Raw genomic sequence first — 20,583 nt, 5'->3', positions numbered from 1 at the left:
ATATGTCACAATGCAAGCAACACCTTATTTTTCTTTCAGAAGTGCCTTCAGCCCTCAATTCTGGCTGTCTAATTTGTGTCCCATCAGCTACACCGGTAGCAGCTGTGTTCTCAATCTGTGTCCGCACAGGGACAGTCTGTGGTGCTGAGAATAATAGGAAGCATTTGTCATTAGAAATCGTTTCCTTCTTTTTCTTTTGGCTGCAAACAGACTCGTGACCCTGCAGTTTTCCACCCCGTCGGTAACTTGGGTCTCTAAGCAGGATCTCCTCCCTGGATGCCTTCAGAGCTGAGTAAAACAGATGACAAAATGTAATCTTGTGAGGAGAGTGATGAGACAAATCAATGGAAACATAGTGAATTAAGCATAGTTTGAAGGGGATGCAGCTAACTTACTCTATATAGGAGTAGATATAACAAACATTGCAAGAAAATATGGTTATGTACACAGCGTGTAGTAGCTGTAGAGGTGAGAAGGATAATAGCTTAAGCTTGAGCCAAGACACGGGTAAATTAATTCCCCAGACTCGTAGGTCCATGATACAGCTTCTAATTTAGAAATGATCTCTTTTCAGTGTAATGGGAATGGCTGCACAAGAAAACCTTGGGCTGCAGCAGAGAGGAGCAAACCAAGATGTGAAGTTTTGCTATTACTTGTAACTCTTTGTTATCGTTTGGCTTTTATAGCTCTTCTTATGCAGCCGAGAGAGATTCTCTCACCTCTTATTTAAACCTAGAGTGAAGTAAGATGTAGAGGTTAAATGAGTTGTCCAGAAAGACACAGTAGGACACGTCTAATTATGTCTCAATTTAGGAGTGTGTTCTGGCACCAGCCCAGGGAGCCAACATGAAAAGAGGGAGAAAAAAAAACAACTCTGGAGGGAATGAAAAAAAAAAATAGAAAAGCAACACAAATACTTCTGCAAACCTGGAAATAGAAGAGGGGATTCTTTTTTCAGAACAGATGTTTGCTCTTTAAAATGGCCTTGTGGTCTTACAGCACAGGTCCACAACCCAAGATTTCATGGTACTTTTTTGTGATTGCTTCGTTCCCTTTTGCCTGGTTCCATGCTCCGCTCTTTTTGGGACCTTCTGGTGCTGGTGTTGGTCTGTCTTCATCTTCTTCACCTCCAGGGCAGTGGGAATCTGATGTAACAACCCCAATTTGGAGGTTGGAATAGAAGAAGAGAAGGGGAAGGCGGCTGCTCTCCCTTGTACAAAAGCATTTCACATCTCTAACTGATTCCAGAGGCGATTGAGGCAGATTGTTTTTACAATATTTAGGTCATAAAATAAGCAGTTCCACGATCTCCAAAGCCTTTTAACTGCTGCTTTACAAGAAATTAAAAGCACCGTAAAATTATATTTAAAATTTCACTCAACTCCGCGTTCTCCTTCAGCCCACTCATGGGTGCAGTCAATAAAGGAACGCAGACGTGGCAGCCAGCTTGAGGAGCACTGAACCCAACACGAGAGCACGCCAACGTGTGCCTATATGGGTCCCTGGGCAGCTGTTTACCACCTCGTTCTTGGCTGCCTTATCTGGCCCCAAGAACTTTCTCACGCGGAAATCCCATCGTCCGCTCGGTGCTGTGGGCAGCCCTCCCTCCCCCTACAAACCCAAAGCACAGCTGCCTGCTCCTCTGGTAGCCTTAAGTGCATCGTGCATTGGTTTGCTGGGGATGAGCGCTGCATTTCTGGGAAGAAATGCCTTCCTTTTAGGATTCTGCACTTGCATTGCAAGGGAAGCAGTGCCTGGTGGTCAGTGCTGTAAGCGTGCGCGGGTGGGAAGCACACACAGCTCCCCATCACTGAGCTTCTCTTCCAGTGTCCACTGGAAGGGTTTTCCATCTCCCTTGTAAACTTGTTGCTGATTCCATGGTGTCCTCCAAATCTCTTCTGTCCTCTTGTTTCCTACGCTGTCGGCTGCAACATTACAGATATCCTCCATCTCCAACACCTTCCCCTCTTCTCCTTTGTTAGCAGGATGTTCGCTGGTATTTTCCCATCTTTGCCATCCTTTGCAACTGGAGGAAGAGAAAATGTTCCTGTCGACACCTATTTAAATTAGACTTTGAAAGTATGACTCGGGTTCCTCCAAATCCTCAGCATTTGCTTTCATTCCTTTTCCTAGCAAATGAAAAGTAATGGGCCTCTCAGTGGAGTTACCTTTATGCTGTGTTTTAATGAATTGTTTAAAATATATGGAAAGAAACTAACAAAGATTTCAGAAACCTTTTTACACAGTGCAGCTGGGTTTTATCTCCCTGTGGCCTGAGCTAAATCAGTTTTGTTCCACTATAACAAAGAGAGAGGAGGGTTTCACTACCTGGTCTCCTACCTTCTTCTTGGCTTTTAGCAAGAATAGCTCTTTGGTTTCAAGAGCAATCTATTGTAATTGCGTGAGTTCGAACAATGTTTGGAACTCACTGGGACCACCATCCCCCAGCTCTGCACCTGCTTTCTCTCCCCACTGAGCATGGCACACACACCACTGATACTTGATTCCACTTCTCCTAGTATTCGTGTTTTAGTGGAGTAGAGAACTTCCCACTGATAAGAGACATCCATTGGAAGTCTTGGGTTTTGGGTTTGGGAACCTTTATAGATTCTGTGTACCTGTCTTACAGGATAACAGATCCCAGTGTTCCAATGCACAGTGAGCAGCCCCTGGACCACATCTCTATGCAGTGTTGGAGCTCCATGCTCGTCGTTGCTCCTTCAGAGAGCAAATGATGGTGGTAGAGTCTTGTGATGTCATCTGATGCTGCTGGGTGGATTTTGGATGGCTCTTCCTCTTCCTGCAGCCCTCTGAGATTCCAGAGGTGGCACTGAGCTTTGATCATTTGCCTGAGCATCTGGACAACACTCAGATGTGTGCTCTGATTTTTGGATGGGCTTGTGTGGAGCCAGAAGTTGGACTAGATGATCCTCATGGGTCCCTTCCAACTTGGGATATCCTAAAATGCTATGATCCTGTGATTTGGATGGAGGTATAAGCTCACATAAGCTCAACAAAAGTTGGGAAGAGAATAATACGTCCTCTGCCAACAGGACATTCCATCCTCCCATTGCCTACACTCATAGCTGTCCCTGCTGTCCTTTTTTGCCTTTGAGAATCTCCAGTCCATGCAAACACTTGTTCTTCATCTTGAGAATCCTCGGGTCATTTTGTACCTCAGGGTAAGGAGCAAGGAGTCCTGTTGCTTGACTTTTCTAAGATGATCTTCAAAGAGTTTATCTACAGACGATGGTTTTAAGACCTAGATTGTTCATTAGGGGATGTGGACATGATTATTTACCCTAAAACAAAAACTCTTTCAAAAGAGGTGCAAGCACAAGTGGATATTCCTGGTTCCCCTCAACAGGAGTAGCTGTAACCTCGATCCTGCAGGTCTGCCGTCGTAAATTCTGGCAGTGTAAAGTAATTGAGGGAAAATCTCACCCTCAAGATGATCTTTTTGAGGAATAAAGTAGCCAGCTGTGTTTACTTTAACCACACAATATGTGTAAGGTTCTATCCCTATGCGTACAGTATACAAAAAGAGATTCCTCCAATTCTCTATAATTAATTTCCAGTGGATGTCTCTTTTCTTGTGTGTGTTTGAACTCTTTATTCTTTGTTCATTGTAAAGGGCTTAACGGTTCCTGTTCCTTGATTCTTTCATTGGTGAAATGTTTTGGAAGAGAGGTTAGAGTCCCTCTGTGACCTGCCCTGGGTGGCCCAAGCCTGTAGACCTTGCAAAGACATTACTTTTTTGGCCTGAACACAAGTCTCTCAAACCTTTAGCCTGGCTAAATGCTTTGTACAAACAGGCGCATACTGATCTGCTCTATTCTCTTGTGATTTTCTGCTCAAGGGGCTGTACTGTAGGTGGCTTGCTATGTTTGCCACTTGCCTTGGTAGTGGAGAAAGTACAATAAATGAATCCGACAGTACCGAGGCCAGCACTGTGCTTGGTCGTTCCGAGAAAATTATCCTGAAATCTGGTTGAAGAGATTAAAACCAAGAAGAACTGGCTGTGTCTCTCCTCTAAAGCTCTGTTCTCTTCTTTGTTTCTTTTTTTCTTTAAGGCATTGTTTATTTCTCCATCCAAAATAAGTTTGTGGCATTGGTATGTAAAGTGTGACCTCTGATTACAGGAGGTACCGCTATTTTTGTAGCAGCCACGGGGTGAAGCATTGCATTCATTCCTCTTTTGGCTCCTTACAGTCCATTGCTGGAGCAGCTTTCTTCTTGCATACAAGCTGTGGTCTTGATCTAATTTCTTCTGTAACACAAGCAATGTGATCTCATGTGTCATTTCACTCCATGGATGTCAAGTGCATTGTTAATGCCATAGAGACTCCAGCCTGTTCTTTTTATGAGAATTGCTGTTGAAGCAAATTTTGGTTAATAAAGAGCACGTTCCGTGTGCTACTGTTGTTATAACTTGTCTTGTTAAAGGGTGATATTACTCCATAATTCCCAGTGTTAACTCCCATAGGGTTGGTTAATAAGAGACTGCTGAAGGTGAGCTGTGGCATGGGATAAAATCCATTTATCTCACGTTGCTCACGAGTGGATGACAATAGTGGCAGATTCACAAGTCTTTGAAAATATTTAAGATCAATTTGCAGGCGTTTTCTCATGACTACTTGAAATTTGTGCTTGTAGGAAGGCCTTAAACTCCATGTGTACTTCGAAATAGATTCCTAGCAGCTGCAAAACCCTTCCATCTAAAATAGAAAATTCAATTCAGTTCTTTCAGGGTTTCTCTTTTTGTTGCTTCAAATGTAATGGGTAACATGAGGAGGCCCCATCTGTAGAACGTGGGACATAATGCTGAGCCAGCTTGTTGGGTATTTCAACCTAGAGACATTAGTGGTACGGAGAAGCCCGGCACAGATTCACCTCTCAAGAGGAAGCTGTTTCCCATATCTAAATGTTTTTAGCTTCTCAGGTACGTGCTTCTTCAGAGTAGAAGTGTTACAGGATTGATGTGGCTTTGGGGATAATTTTTCCAGATGAGACAGTGGGGTGTACAGCAAATGTGTAAAGATGATTTATCCCTCACAGAGCAGAGTCAGAAAGCTTGTCTCACTGTTGCTTTGTGTGAGTGCGCTGGTTGAGGCAAGCTATGCTCAAGCTTTATAGCAAACGTACGTAAGCAGTTAGAAGTAATTAAAATAGTTTTGGAGGGTTAAGCAAGAATTCACTTTGGACTGTCCTCTGCCCAGTCCTATCCTGTGCAAAAGTGACAGAAGGCCATGGGAACAGCTGTGGGTGGGTTCTTCTGCCTTTGGGTCATGCTTTTACTTTCTGCATCTCAGTGAACACTGCAAAGATGAGCCATCATTTCAGTTGTAGAGCCCTTCTGTTGGCCGAGTGTATTAAAAAGCAAAGCTCTCAATGTCTGGAGGTGGCCTCAGTGCCCTGGAGGTGCTGCTGTCTGTACTAAAGGATGTTCTCCATGCTGAGATTTTAATGGAAGGTGATGCCAGAGAGCCAGCAAGAAACACTTTTCTGGTTTCCAGAAATAAGTCAGTTAAGGAGCAGGTCTGAATCCCTGCTAATTCATTAATCTTCCTTATTAAAGCCATATGACTAAGCTGCCACAGGAAATCAGTGGAGATTTGTTTTCCTTCTTTTGAGGCATTTGCTTGAAAGTGAGATGACTTTAGGGAGGAGAAGTATACAAGGAGAAGACTTCCTGGCACAAAATGACTCTTCACAGGGCTTAGGGAAAGGCTTTGTCCACTGGTACCTTTGTGCAGTCGTGGAGACAGAAGGGAAAATCCTCCTTTCTCATTGCTGAGCCTTCCCCATTCCTTCATTTTATGCAACTGCAGGAGTGTTTGTAGATTCTTGAATGGAGAAAACGAGAATGGTTGAGCAATAGTAGGCACTGGCATTGTATAACATAAAAACACGTTGTATTGTTATTGTGTATTTTTCCCTCCCTTCTTTTCTGCCATCACGCTTTGTTTCATTTCCTGAAAGCTCTCCATTCCAGTATGTCGAATCTTCCGTGTCTCCAGGAGCAGCAAAACTCAGCCTATAGTGGAAACTCCCTCTTGAGTCTTTCATGGCGTCGAGTTGTGGCTTCACAAGTTAGGTCCCCTTGGTGATGAAAAGTTGCATGGAGAGCAGAGATAAAGCCATTATTTCTGTAGCTAAAGAGGGCGAAAACTAAGGGAAGTTGGGCAAAATCAACCTTGGACACATCTTCAAAAGACACACTTGAATGTATGCAGTCATTGGCTTCATGAGCGCTACCAAGGAAAAGCTGTTAAATGGCATGGAAGAACTAAGGTCCTCTAACATGAATTTGTTAAAGTCCCCCTTGGTGGCTTTAGACTTGGTTTAAATAATGAATTGGAAGACAAATAAATGACTTAAGTATGAAATTTTGGCCAGATTACATTGGAAGGAGGTAAATGTGGCCTTGAAAATATTCTCTTCGCTTTCGAAGCCAACGTTATTCAGTTGTCAGATGTCTTCATCCAAAATAAAGAAATATGCCACATAATGGCCGCGATTCTTCCCATTTGGGGTGGCTGTATGCTGGCAGTAGTGCTCCATACCAGATAATGCAAATAATCTGCTGCCGAATAATTAATGATGCGGCCGGGCATATTTTTTTGATGAATGCTTATGGAGCCTGGTGACAGGCGTGAAATTAGAAAATTCCTTCAGTGCCCTAAAATATAAATAGCTTTCGGAACTGAAAAGAGTTTCAGAGCTGAAGATTTTATTGTGTCGAGAGGAAAAACTTTTCCACCCCCATCCCCCCCTTTCTTCTCCGCGAGTTGTTTGTCCATTCACAAAACAAATACTCTGAAGCCCAGTACGGCTCATGGGAATAAATTTCAGGTCGAATTAGTACAGTTTCCTTGCTGTCAGGACGGTGGAATTAATGGTGTTTTGATGACACGAATTTTGAAGGGCGAACAAAGAGGCTGAAGGGAGGGAGACATGACTCCTTAGAAGCGCGGTCCTCCTCTCCCCCAGCCTCTCTTGTCTTCCCTGTCATCCGTCTGCCAATCTCCCTGTCCATGGTTAGTTAAAGGCGCTTTTTATCCTCTTTTCTTTCCCACAGAGTTTGCCAGATCCGGCCCAGTGCCTGGGTTCCAAGGGGACACGCTGCAGTTGGCCTTCATCGACTTGAGACAAGTAAGTCTTTGTGTTTTTGTTTTTTGTTTTTCTTTTAAGATGTGTGACTGAAGACCATCAGGTCTTAAGGAAAGGGAGAGGAGGGGAAACGGCGTTGGTGATTTACGCCAGAGACCTATATTCCCCCCCCGGGCATTCCCCCGCCTCCCTGTGCCCCAAACCACCTCCTCACTCCTTGCTCCTGGAGATGGCAGAGGTGAAGGGGACTGGTGGGATGGGGAGAGGGAGAATGAACCCTGACCCTGTTCGGCGGGGCCATTGTGTTCCCATTGGCTTCTGTGGCCATGGCAGAATGATATCGGCATGGCTGGCACGGAGCAGGTGCTGCGAACAGAGAAGGCACTGATGCAGAGACCGCCTGCTCTGAGCATTTTTGTTTGCAGATAATGCCTGGAGAAACGTTTGGCGAGCAATTTGCATTCCGGTTGGTGTGGGAAGGGTGTGTGTGGTGCGTCTGCCCTCGGTCCTGCTCCCCCTCCCTGGTCCTCTGTGCCACTGATGTCATAAGTGAGTGTCACTTGGCCACGAGTGATCAAGTGGCTGCTGTAGAAGATGGTTGGGCTCCACCATCTGTGCCCACCTCTCCAGGGTCCCAAAGAGCCAACTTGACCATAGCAGGTACCGAGACATTCGTAGGGCTTGGCAAGCCGGTTTGGGGAAAGGGGCCATTGCAGTGAGTCATTTGTTAGGGCTGGAAATGGGCATTATGAATCCACTAGGCCGGGGGGGAAAAAGTGAGGTGGTCCTGTCATCTCTTGGCACTGAAGATGGATGGGTTGGATAGAAAGTCTGAATGAAGTAAGACTCAATGACTGATGCTTCTCTCCTATTAAAACAATCTTTTTTTGTCTGTTAAACCCCCCTGGCTTTGTCCCTCCTGCCATCATGATGCAGTGCCTCTTGTTTTCAGAGTTGACGTAGTTTGCATTCTGAAAACTTTCGGGTGCCGAGGGTATTTCTTAAATCTGCATAATCTCTTGTATCGATGATCTCCTCACCACTGTGACTCTGAGCCACACTGGAGCCGCTTTTAACCCATAAAGGTTTGAGAGCTTCTCTGAATCCAATTGAGGTGCAGAGCAATCCATCATCCAATGACACTTTTGCAAGGCAGCGATAACTTTAATAGCATTGGGATACCGTGTGGGTGCCCTTCGTACTCCAGCCTGTGAGTTAGTACCAAATTTGTTTGCAGAACGTTCAAGATAGGTCTGCAAAAAAGGTGCGTGTTATCACGGCCGCGTGTTGACATTTTTATCTTCATTAGCTTCTTGGCACTTTATTGACTTGCAGCCTCCCAGATATAAGGAAATGTGAAGGCTTTGGTTCCTTTCCAAGCACGAAGACATGAATGTGGGGATTTTGAAGAGGAAAGCTGTGGCTTTCTGAAGAATGAGACGCCGTAAAAGTGCTCTGTGAGGTTGAGCTGCTCTGAGCCAGTGCATTAGCAGCAGGCTGGGATGTGCAAAATGTTTGTACAGCTCGTAAGTGCAGAACGCAGCCAAATGAATTCAGCTCAAGCAAGGGAGAGGCTGAACAGTAGCCCTCTACCATTCTTCCTCCTCTGTCAAATGTTCTCCTTTGTACAGAACATTTTCTTCTTCGTTTAGGAGGGCAGTCCCACCTTTTTCTCGCATTTGAAAATTATGGCCTTTCTGAATGTTGCAAGGAGCAGGGGAGGAGCTCAGGCCTGCTGAGTGCCAGGTGAGAACAGGAAGTCCTAGATGTTCTGCTGGATAACAGCAATGCTCGTTGGTGCCAAGGATTGTAGCAATAATGGACAACCTCATTTCTGCAAGCAGAGCTCAGTCCGCTTATCGCTGCTTTACTGAGATTAGTGACCACGGGAGGGTTGGAGATGGTTCCCAGCTGCCTCTGCCATACTGCTGCCCTGACCCCGTGGCGCAGAACGTGTCACCAAGCTTTGGGTATCTGCGTGAAGCTTCATCCACTGCTCCAGGACTGTCAGAGATCTCACACTTCCACCACCATGGAACATCCAATTGGGCTGCGTCTCCAGCTGGGAGCTGGGAGCTGGAGGGTGAACAGGTGGATGGAGGTGCAGCAAAGAGAGGTCTTTACGTTTTTATTTGCTTTGCTTTTAACTTGTTCTCTTTAGGTTCTTTTCCTTTGATGCCACTGAATGTTAGCACAGTGTTGACGTAGAAAAATGACAGCCTTGCCATGGCAGGGGGTTGGAACCAGATGGTCTTTAAGGTCCCATGCAACCCAAACCGTTCTATGATTGTCATCCTAGGAAGATGTTCCCACCTGAAGTTGAAGGAGCTCCTGCATAGCTGCTGAAGGAGTGTTTCCATCCTGAAATCCATACAAGCTTTTGAAAAGGTTAAAAATAATTCCAGGTTTGTGTTCTAGGTAAATCTATACCCACCTTGGGGCAATCCTGCCAATTAGCATGGTTCCGCATGAGCAGGGTAGCTTTGCTGTGTAGATAATTAAAGTAACCAGACAGAAAACACTCACTGTAAGACAATTAAAGAGATTCCTCCCTTCTTTCCCACTGTATTTCAGTACTATTAACCTTGAGCTACACAAAAGCAATTCTATATGCAAGAAAAAATTCAAAGTGTCTTGAGATTAAGTTGCTTTAAAATGAAAATTATTTACTAGCACAATAAAATGTAAAATGGAAGAAGAATGCAGTGATCAGATTTGATTCTCAAATACAAGATCCCTGTAATGGAAAGTAGAGCTATTAAATCTTTCTTAAGTGACTTAGGCACTTGGGTCCCAATACCACGGCATGCCCAAGTGCCACTGATGAGCTCCAGGATACTCCACATCAGCCCAAGTCTGCACGTGCAATGAGTTCCTTGTTCTCACCGCAGCCTTCTGGCCAGCTGGAAGTGTTTTAGCTTTTCATTTCCATGGGTTTACTACAAGCAAGTTGGTTGAAGAGGAAGGTTTTATATTTGTCTGTGAAGTCGCTGCAATCCCCGGCCATGCTGATCTCTCCTAGAAGCCAGATCGACACTTGTGGCCGCCCGCCAAGGAAAATCTGTCTCCAGCGCTCGAAGAATTTCACTCTGGGCTCTGGCAAGGGAACATCCTAGCTGGATTAGAGCTCTTTTCTCGAGGCCTCTCCTTCTGTCCAGCAGATTGTAAATCTGTGTGTTGAATGCCCACTGGAAGTGCAAACTTTCTGCATGGAGGCGATTTGGAGCCCTTATCCCAGAGACGCACACGTGAGGGATGAGGGCTGGGAGGTTCCTCTCTTCTGCTCCATCATTTTTGTTCCTCCTCTTGGTTGCAGCGGGATGGCTCTTGTGAATTTGAGCATCAGCTTTACAAACCCCAGCAGTGAGGTAAGATAGGCAAACACTGGTTTGGGTGTGTAACAGCTGCTCTGCTCACCGCTTGTCAAATAGCAAACATTTTATGTGCTCTTTTTACTGTGTTTGAAAGCCGGTTGTGGTTACTGTGGGTTTGTGTTGGATGTCGGCCAGCTGCGTAATGAGAGGTCTCCCTCCAATGCATTAATTTTTCCTTATTACCTCTGATAGGGATGCTCGATACAAGAGCATTCCCCTCAAGAACACAGCTCCCTTCTGTCCCTGCTACGTGCTCCATTCATCTTCCTCTCATACAAATTTTCTGTCTCTTCTGCATAGTTTTCACATATTTCTTGGAGGTTTTTTTTCTATTTAGGAGATGCAGTATAAAAGTTTAGGCAGGAGTGTTCAGCTTTACAAAATGTGTGCTTGTTCTTTCCTTGTTCCTGTCTAAATTTCTCCCATAGACTTAGGAATCATCTTGCCCATTTTGGCTGTATTTGGTTAGTGGGCTTCAAAGGTACAACGACCCTACGGATTTCTGGGAAGATATGAGCCAAGATATTGGAGAAAAGTTGGAATGCGAGCTCATCCTGTAGACTTTCATAGCTCAGATTTGAGGGAGACCAAGGGGAAATCTGGACTTCTTGATTCAAAGTGTTTCTAAAGAATTGCCCACTCTGTTGCAAGGATGCAGTGGTGAAGGTTGCTGAGAGATACAGTGATGCTGATACTGGGGATACCCAGCTTAGCTTCAACCATCAGATGGTAAACAGAGTTCTTAAGACTCCATTTGATGTGGTTGTTGGCTGCTTTAAAGGCATGGTAACCTGGGACTTCAGTATCCATTTCCAAGCATAGTGGCTGAGGGGAAACCCTTGTAAATCTGGTCTAAAGGGCCAAGACCTAATAGGTAGGTATGCTGTGAAATGACCCATCGAGGCCGTGGCCACCTCTCTGCTCTAAGACAACTCAATGGCAGCAAGATGGAGCCAACCCCTCCAAGAGTTTCGAGTCAGCACCCAGCCCAGCGTGCAGGTTTGTTCCCACCAGGCAGGAAGCTGTGGGTTGTTGCTTTTTTGCTTTTTTTTTAACTTGTTTTTATACTTTGCAATTAAAGGCTTCCCTGCCCTGTTAAGATAAGTGAAGAGCAGTGCGAAAACAAGACATTGGATGAACCCTGGAGCCAAGGTTCCTGTGCCTGCTGAGATAGGGACTGCCAGTCCTATGAGTGTGCAGCGGTGTGGAGGGGTTCGTTAGGTGTCAAACTGGTTTGGTTTATTTTTCTCCACTTGTTTTGCCAGGAGATGCAAGAGAAGTTGAAAATCGTATTATAGGGAGGATCAATTAAGTTAAATATCTCAGCGAGATGTCTCTGCTCCGCATGTACTTGCTTGTGTCTTTGAAGCACAGGTTTCTGTCATAGGAGGAGTTGCAGACAGAAGAGCTGTGCTTTAATCATTGGATGCAGTAAGGCAGAGATGAAAAGGTGACTCACTGGTTTCATCTCATCTACTTCCTTGACAATTGCTTTTTTCCACCTCCAAGTTGTTCTGCAGGCAGCCATGCCCACCGCCTCGCCCGAATGTCGGCTGCTTCACCAACACGCGCTGCACGGCTCTCCATCAGTGTATCTCCATCAGTGTACACTGGTTTTTGAGAAGCACTCTTCTACATTCCAATTTCTGGTTGTCTTTAGCATCCTTTGCAACTTTTACCAGCCCTTAGGTAGAAGAAGAGGTCTGTTGAGGGCCGTCCCATGCGTGCCCTTTTGAGTGATGTCAAGCAAAACATTGGATTCTATAAATCTTTCATTGCAAATGTCATCTTGTTCTTGTGCAGTAAGGAAACGGGGTGTGAAGACACATGTTCCAGTTGCAGCCTTCATTCTTAATTACTTGGCAGTGATGGGTTTGAGCTGGTTTTATCGTTACCCTTAAATACAGGTTTTTGCTGTTAAGATTATATCTCTGGGCTGTTAATTACTTTTGCTGCTCCTCTCCGAATTCCCTCCACTGATTGGTATCTTTTGGATAACGCATCAGCCATTATTAATCATGTTCATTATGGCAGTGCCTACAGGCCAACTAAGATCTGCCCGTTTTGCTGGGTCTTGTGCAAACACGAAGAAGTGAAGAGTCTAAACAAATGGTGGAGCCCAGAAGGGGCAAGCTGGATGCATCTGACGTGGAGCCGAGCAAATTATTGCCAATGAAGTGGTATTTCGTTGAATAAAACCCATGAATGGGATAAATGCTTTTCCAGGCATCCAGAAGCCGTGGCTGCACCGATTTCTCAGAAGTGGAGATATCATCTCCTTCACCCCCCGTCACACCTCTCCACTCACACAGACCCAAATTAGGCTGGTTTTTCTAAATGCCCAATTGCCTGGGGAGACCAATTTCAAAGCTGTAGTCCGGTGTTAATTCATGGTGGACCTCAGTGCTGCTCCAGCATCATGCTGAATCTCCTCTCAAAAGCTGTCTGTGTGAAGTAATACGCACAGGGGTTTGGAGCTTGGTGATCCTTGAGGTCTCTTCCAGCCCAAGCCATTCTGTCATTCTGTGATAGTTCGTGTTTCACCTGCAAGCAAGGTGTGTGAGCTGGGCCTGAGCTTCAGCCCCTGAGTTCACCACAGTACGTTCACCTCCTCTACATCAAATTCTGTTCCATTTCCACAAGTCAAGGAAACCCCATTTGTTGCCATCCCCAGTTGGCAGTGTCACTGGGATGCAAGATGCTGTCTCTTATCTGGTAACCACCTGAACCTTGGTTAAAATCTCTTTTGGAACCATTGTGGCACATCTAAGAAGGAAAAAGAATGGTGTGCTAGAATGTATTGCTACCTCCTAAAGCTCAAACTTTAGGTTTTTGCAGCCCTACTCATCCTCAGTGCATCAGAATGGTGCTCTGTGTTGGAGACGCGTTGCAGACATCTCAGGGCAGGATGGGGCTCTGGGCAACCTGACCTGATGCATTATTTAGTGGTTGGCAGCCAGCCTGTGGCATTGGGGTTGGAACTAGATGATCTTTGAGGTCCCTTCCAAGCCAAGCCATTCTATAATTCTATGATTCTAGGAACACCAAGGCATTTTTTTCTGTACTCTGGTGCATCTTTGTGTGAATGACCACAGAGATGTGCTCAGACACGGATTGTTGGGCAGGCATTGCCCAGGGAGCCATGCTGAAATCCCCCAGACAGCAGCTAACCCATTGCAAGAGGACCAGGAAGGGCATTCCAGGGACTTGGCCAAACCACCGTTTTTCTGGCTTGTTAAGCTCAGGCTATGGTTTTCTTTAATGCCTATAAACCAACAGTATTTGAAAAGGGCACATTAAGTAATTTATTTATTTTTGAATCAGTGTTAAATGCCTGACTCACAAAAGAAGGATGGTTCAAAGTTTGTGCTGAAAATCCAGGCTGCTGCTCGCTGTATGCTGCAGAAAGGGAATGGGGAAAGGGAAAGACACACAAAGACATGAGCTCAGGGTGGATTTAGAGCCTTAACTCTGATTTTTCTTGCTTTGGTGAGTTTCAGCTAGTCTTAGTGGTACTTTAAACATACCCTTTTGTAGTTCAATTGCATTAAAATCACCCGGATCCCAGTCCATTCAGCTGCTCCAGCTCCTTCAGAAGCCATCCTTCTTGATCTAGGAAGGATGCATTGGTGTGCTGAGGAGTGAGAGAGCCTGGGTGCTCCCCAGAGCCTTCAAACATAAAATCAGGAGTGCAAACACATTTTGTTAGCACTTCTCGTATGCAGAGAACACTGCCTGGATTTCTTTCATTTAGGCATAGCGATGGAAATATATGGTAGCAAACAGTGCAGCCCCTCAGGTGGGAGTCCACGAAGAACCTCAGCCAAAGGGGACTTTGCAGCAGATTGGGAACTCATTGCAGTTGGGTTTTATTCCTGTAAGACTCCACCTTAGGTCCTGCCTGCTCCTGGGCACCTCTAGCCCTCTCTGGGCCCTGCCCTGCAGCAGGTTGCTGTTGCTTCAGGCATCTGCTCCGAGCCATAAGCAGCAGGAGCTGTGGCATGAGGATCTACTCCCTGCTGTGCCCTTTTATTTGCAGGAGGCTGAGACATGCGAGCAGGGAAAAGGATACCGATGCGTTATAGGGCCTGCTTTCACCTTTAACCTGCAGGCTGACGTAGGGGTGATGGGGAACAGAGAGGGCCAGAGGTGGCTGCCCTTAACCCCGAGATCCCCAGCAGTGAAACTGAAGCCACTTGGACGATCCCAAGTGTCACTCTGAGGCTGGGAAGGAAGAGCTTTGCTGCCTGATTGGAAATGCCATCCATAAAGAAGCCTTTATGAGCCGCCTTTCCTGACATCCTAGCTTCACCTTGTGTGGTGCGGGGCTTTGGGTTTTGTCTTTCATTTACGAGCCGTCCCATTACTGCTGTGAAAGCGAAGAGCGCGTCGCTTGGCCTGAGCCTGGCTGGTGATAAAGCACTCTGAAGCCATAGGGAAACAATATCCCACTGCATCCCTGTAACTCGTCTCCCTGGGGTGTCCCAGGTGCAGCTGGGTCACTGGGTGATGGTTTCAGAGCCAGGAAATGGAGCCTGTCAGTGGCAGGACAGGTTGGATATTAAGAAAGGGTTCTTCTCATTAGAACAGGCTGCCCAGCGAGGCAGGGGAGTCACCATCCCTGGAGGCGTCCAAGAACCATGGAGATGTGGCACTGAGGGTCAGTGGGCATGGTGGGGTGCATTGGGGTTGGACTTGGAGATCCCAGAGGTCTTTACCAACCTTAATGATTCTGTGATTCTGTGGTATTGCGTGACTCGAGCAATCGGCTGTCATGCAGATCCAAAAGCCACCAACGGTGTGGTGGACGTCTAGGGGAGATTTACAGGGCAGGACCTCTTGTCCATCAAGGCAGTTGTAGAGAAGCCTTCAGTTGCCCGTACCATCCAGGAATGAGGTATTAATTGCCTTGAACAAGCAGTCTCAGAGCAGGCTGCTGTCAAGACTCTCCCATCGATTTTCCCATTTGATTTAAAAAGTGCGTGTGTTGGCTAGCACTTATGTCATGCTGCACACATTGATTAGGAGGCTAATAAATGAGATAAGGTCTGTGGGGAAGGGCAGGTGGCTGGTGTGTAAGGGCCAAGTTGGCTGAGAGATGTTGTCCTGTGTGTGCTTCAAGGCAACACATTGGTGGGAATGACAACAGCCCTGGAGCAATCAGCAAGAGTAGAGGAGTCCACCAGATACATTCACAGCTGGGGTCTCGGGGCTCTGTTTGAAGCTGACTTTGCCATTGTTCTTCAGCCAAGGATTCACTCCCAAAGCTTGCTTACTTGAGGCTGGCACACCGCACATCTTGTACAAAAGCATCAGCCCTGGACAGTTGTCATTTTAATGATGAATTGACAGCAAGGTGGCACTATATAGCAAGGAACGTTACAGTGTGATTTACTTCTCTATTAATAAATTCCTCCATCCCGTGATAAAAATAATAGTTTACATTCCTATCGTCTGTATTGATTCCAGGTCACATCAGTTTTTAAATGGAACACAAGAGTTGTGTCTGTTAGGTGAGTTATTTACCAGATTAACTCTTACTAGGAGAGTTGATTTGCTGGTAGTGGGAAGTTTTGTGCTCTTGCTCTGAGTTGATACTTCAATGCTTGAGTGCAGTTTCCCTTTAGAATAGGTAGGGAGTGGTGCAGGCATCCAAGTGTGAATGCCTGACGTTGTCTTAGAAGCCAAAAGGTGTCCCAGTCCCAGACATCCACAGGATGCAAGTAGACAGGACATGGGCACAGAAGATGCTTGTGCCTTGCTTGGATAGAGCTTGTGGTTGCCTTCAGGTGCCTGAAATGACATTGAATGCCTCTGTGCAGGAAGTGAGCTGCTGTGTTGTGTGACTGGAGGTTGGTTTGTTGCACCTATGTCGACATCTGTTGTAGTGTCGAAATCAAGGCTGGATGTGATGTCTTTGATGCTTGGAGAAGGAATGGAAGGGGAAATGGGTTTTGTTCTAGCCCATGAGTAGTGTTGTTCCAGCATTAAAAAGACACAGGAGTGAAGCAGAAGTACCCAAATCTGACTTTCTAGCTTTGCATTCCTGCCTAAAATGAGTAAAATGAGAACTCGGTCCTGGAAACAACAGACTTCACCAAAGCATCAGGGACTTAACAAGCATCAGAACACCAGTGTGCAATTCTGATGAAATATTAGAGTAAGTACTTTTATTATTTCCTGGGTTTACTACATATCCGAAACGATGTGTGGATTCACAGGTGGTGTGTAAGACCAACTGAGTGCTAACAGAGCTCTGGTGTGCTGCACTGCATAGGGAGGAAGAGAGTAATTAGGCTAATGGTCTTTAATTGATAAATATTGAGTTCCTTTTGGAGTAGGAAGACCTCCTGACCGGGCAATACAGAAGAGAGAAAACAAGGTGAGAAAAGAGCAGTACATCATAGAATCACAGAGTTGTTTGAATTGGAAGAGACTTTTAGAGACCATCTGGTCCCACTCCCCTGCAATGAACAGGGACACCACAGCTCCATCAGGTGCTCAGAGCCCCATCCATCCTGACCTTGAGAATCTCTGTGGGGCACCCACCACCTCTCTGGGCAACCTGTGTGTTTCAGTGGAAGTAGCTCACCAAAGAGTGAAGCCAAGTGGCTGAGCTCCACTTTGCAGGTTTGGTCCTTTATAGGGACCCTTATGTTAGGATGTGCCTTGCAGGGCGAATGCAACCCAAAGGGCTGTTGAGGTTCCAACTGGGATTTACTTTCCTCTGCTGTGGCTGTAGCTTCTCTTGGGACAAAGCAGAAAACAGTGATCTCACCTGGCTCTGTTGGGGTCAAGCAACAGAGGAGCCCTGAAAATCTTATCCCCTCTTTCCTTTTGCATTACTGCTGGCTTTTGAGACCGCATATCTTCAAACCACGCCAAGCGCAGCCCTCACTCGGGTCGTGTGCTCATGCATATTCATCTCTCTAGCAGGCTTCTCCTCCTCCATTCATTGAAATTCTCCCTCTCCATCAGGCCCCGCCGAAGGGAGTTCCCTTGGGGGTGGATTTGAGTGTAACAGCAAGCTGGCGTCAAGTCTCGTGGATCGATACTGTGCATGCTTTCAGTGTTTAAATTACCACCATGGTCTGTTGGTCTTGGCTTAGGCAAAAGAATCCCGGTGATGAAATGACACTCGATCTGGAGTTTGCCAGATAGTGTAAACAAGCACATTAGTTGGACCGGATAAGCATGATAATTGCAGAGCGAGGCTGTTCCTTGAATGGATCTATTAAAGTCAGCTTCAGGGAGCTGCATCATCCTGTTACGCTGCTGCAAAGAAAGGAGGAAAAAAATCAAATAGCTATAGCTGGTGGATATTACTGTAGGATAGCTAAGCCTCCTAATCTGTTCTTAGCTCCCTGCTGAGCTTGTGCTGCTATGGGATGTTGGGTGGTTTGTGGATCAGGGTGGTGCTTTTTTGCTCTGTGTTGCAGGAGAGCTGGGTACATGGGGTTATGGAGCTGTCATTGTTGGGGTTTTATCTCCTGTTCCTGGGTTCAAGTCCCTCACTGATCCCATCAGATAAGGAAAAGCATCCATCTCCATCTGTGCCACATGTGACTTTAAATGTGAAAAGGTCTCGCAGAGAAGTGGTGGAGAGGTTCAGATACTTGTTCCCTGATGTCCACTCACATTGGATGAGAAACAGCACTGCCATAGGGAGAAGGGGTTGTCAGGAGGTGTTTGAGTTGTTCTGACCTGAGCTTGGAAATTCGGCTGTAAGATTATATTCACAATTCGAAGAGCTGTGGACCAGCTTTGAGGCACGAAAAGAAAATTACACTGTAATTCTAGATGTTCGCTGGCCTGGCTTTGTGACCCGTCTTAATGGCTGATCTGTTGGGATTGCTGTTGCTGGCTGCTGGGCTGTGCATCACCAGGAACCTTCATTCCTCTTGCTGGAGCAAATCCTGAGATCATTCAGCAGAGTAATGTAGCTCTGTGACTTGATTCTTGCTTTTTGGCTAACTGCTGTGATCATTGGCTAGTCAAAGTCTGGGCTGTAACTTGGTCTGATCAGACATGAAGGTGACAGAGCTTTCGATTCTGATGCTGGTTGGGAGTTTTGTGTCGCTGGTGGTGTTCCCCAGGGATTGGCACTGGGTCTGATCTTGTTCAACACTTTCATCAGTGACTTGGAGGAAGAGATAAAGTGCACGGGGTCTTTAGTGAGACCTGGACAGGTTGAGAGTCGCATGAAAAGGAACTTCATGAGGTTCAACAAGGGTGAGCGTAGGGTCCTACATCTGGGGAAGAGTAAGTGCATATGTCAGTACAGATTGGTGACTGAGCTGCTGGAAGTAGCTGCAGAGAAGGAATTGGGGTTCCCGGTGGGCAGAGGTTGGCCAGTGGTTGACCAACAGTTGACCAATGGTTGACCAACATTTGACCAATGGTTGACTGGTGGTTGGCCAACAGTTGACCAGTGGTTGACTGGTGGTTGGCCAACAGTTGACCAATGGTTGACCAGTGGTTGGCCAACAGTTGACCAGTGATTGACCATTGGTTGACCAACAGATGACCACAGGATGACCATGAGCCAGCAGTGTGCCCCGATGACCAAGAGGGCCAATGGGATCCTGGAATGCATTGCACAGGATGTGTCCAGCAGGGCGAGGGAGGTTCTCCCCTCCATGTCTGAAGAGTGGGGGTCAGGGGAATGGGGTCAGGCTCTTTTCAGTGGTGCCCATCGCCAGGACAAGGGGCACTGGGCACAAAGTGAAGCCCAGAGAGTTTTGTCTGAACATGAGGAAGAACTTTTGGACTTGGAGGGTGGCATCTCCCATCCTCCTGTTCACAGCAGTCACATCTGCCCAAGTGGAAGAGTAAATACTGCTCCGATCTAATCGCCTTAAATGTTCCAGAGTGTAATACCTTAATTTGGTTGCTGACATTACGGCTGATGAGGAAATGATGTGCTAATCAGGAATGACAGCGATGGGAGATAGGAATCTTTTGTTTCAAAGATGAAGCGAACCCGAATGGAGCCATGTGGGGTGTGCCCTAAGCAGAACCAGTCCCTGCAGCTGACTCAGAGCAGGAACCGTCCGAGGCTGTGCCTTTCTGCAGATGGAGTGACTTGCTCTCATTTAAACCTGTTGCTGGCCTGAGGAAAATCCATTCCCAGAAGATCAGCAGCATCCCGGCATTAAGTTGTTGTGATTACACAGCCAAGATTTACTTTTATTATCCTTTTATTTTTTTTTCTTTGGGGGCAACTTGGAACCAACCATACACAGCCTGCTCTTGCTCTGTCCCTCTTAATGTCTAAAATCTGGAGGGGGGTGGGAATCCTCCCTGGAATGCAACCCTATGCAGAACTGCTTTGTGAAACTGTTTGAAAACAATCGCTTCTGCAGGAGTAGGAGCTAATTTGAACAGCCAGTTCTGTCCTTGAGATTTACATTCCGGGATGCCAGAGGAAAATAGCAGGCTGGAATTTGCTTCGTGTTTGAGGTTAGTTTGAAAGGAGTCCGGCACTTTTCTTGAGGCTGGTTTTATATAGCAGCTCGCAGTGGAAACAGTTTGTCTTTTATATTTTTAGGTGAAGGGATTTCTTTAAGGTCAAACTGAGTTCACACTGCTTTCTGCTTTGCCCTGATGGACTTTGGGTTTGGGTCTGAACTCGTCGTGTAGCCTCTGGGGTACATTATTCTATATGGTCTGGGGAGCAGGTTGAGAAAATAAAAATACACACATCAGTTCCCAATTTGGGGAAGCTGCTGCTTCTGATTTATCCCCTCAAACAGGGGAAGTTCTCTGTGAGCATCATCTGGCACCCCAGGTGAGGCAGTGCATTGCCTTGAAGAGGAGCGCTGCTCACAGGCTTAATTGCAGATTCTATCAATTAGGGTACTTAATGATCCCTCTGCCATTCAGCTTTCTCTAACAAGCTGCAGGAAGGATGCAAAACGCGTGGCAGCCCTGTCATTCTCATGGGCTGTTCCTAATGTTATATCCACACGGTGATGATGTTTCCAGCACCTCACAGCCTGCTAAGAGATGCTCCAAGCAGAAAGCAGAGGAACCCTCCAGCACAATACAGCAGTGTATTTTTCCCTAAAGATGATCATTTCACATAAAATTTTCC

The 20,583-nt window shown here is 46.2% G+C and overlaps 1 protein-coding gene across 6 annotated transcripts in view; it reads left to right on the top strand.

Annotated features, from left to right (window-relative positions):
- The window catches only part of EXOC6B (exocyst complex component 6B), a 244,112-nt gene that overhangs the window by 175,410 nt on the left and 48,119 nt on the right, over positions 1-20,583 (top strand). For all 6 annotated transcript variants that reach the window (XM_052681846.1, XM_052681843.1, XM_052681849.1 and 3 more), the window contains one exon: positions 7,082-7,155. In XM_052681846.1, the coding sequence (XP_052537806.1) occupies positions 7,082-7,155 (74 nt within the window). The remainder of the gene's footprint in view (positions 1-7,081; positions 7,156-20,583) is intronic.

Source organism: Tympanuchus pallidicinctus, unplaced genomic scaffold, assembly GCF_026119805.1.
Source record: "Tympanuchus pallidicinctus isolate F22 unplaced genomic scaffold, pur_lepc_1.0 scaffold2, whole genome shotgun sequence".
In the NCBI taxonomy this organism is placed as follows: domain Eukaryota; kingdom Metazoa; phylum Chordata; class Aves; order Galliformes; family Phasianidae; genus Tympanuchus; species Tympanuchus pallidicinctus.
Note: the sequence above shows the minus strand (reverse complement) of the source record. Positions and strands in the feature narration are given on the sequence as shown.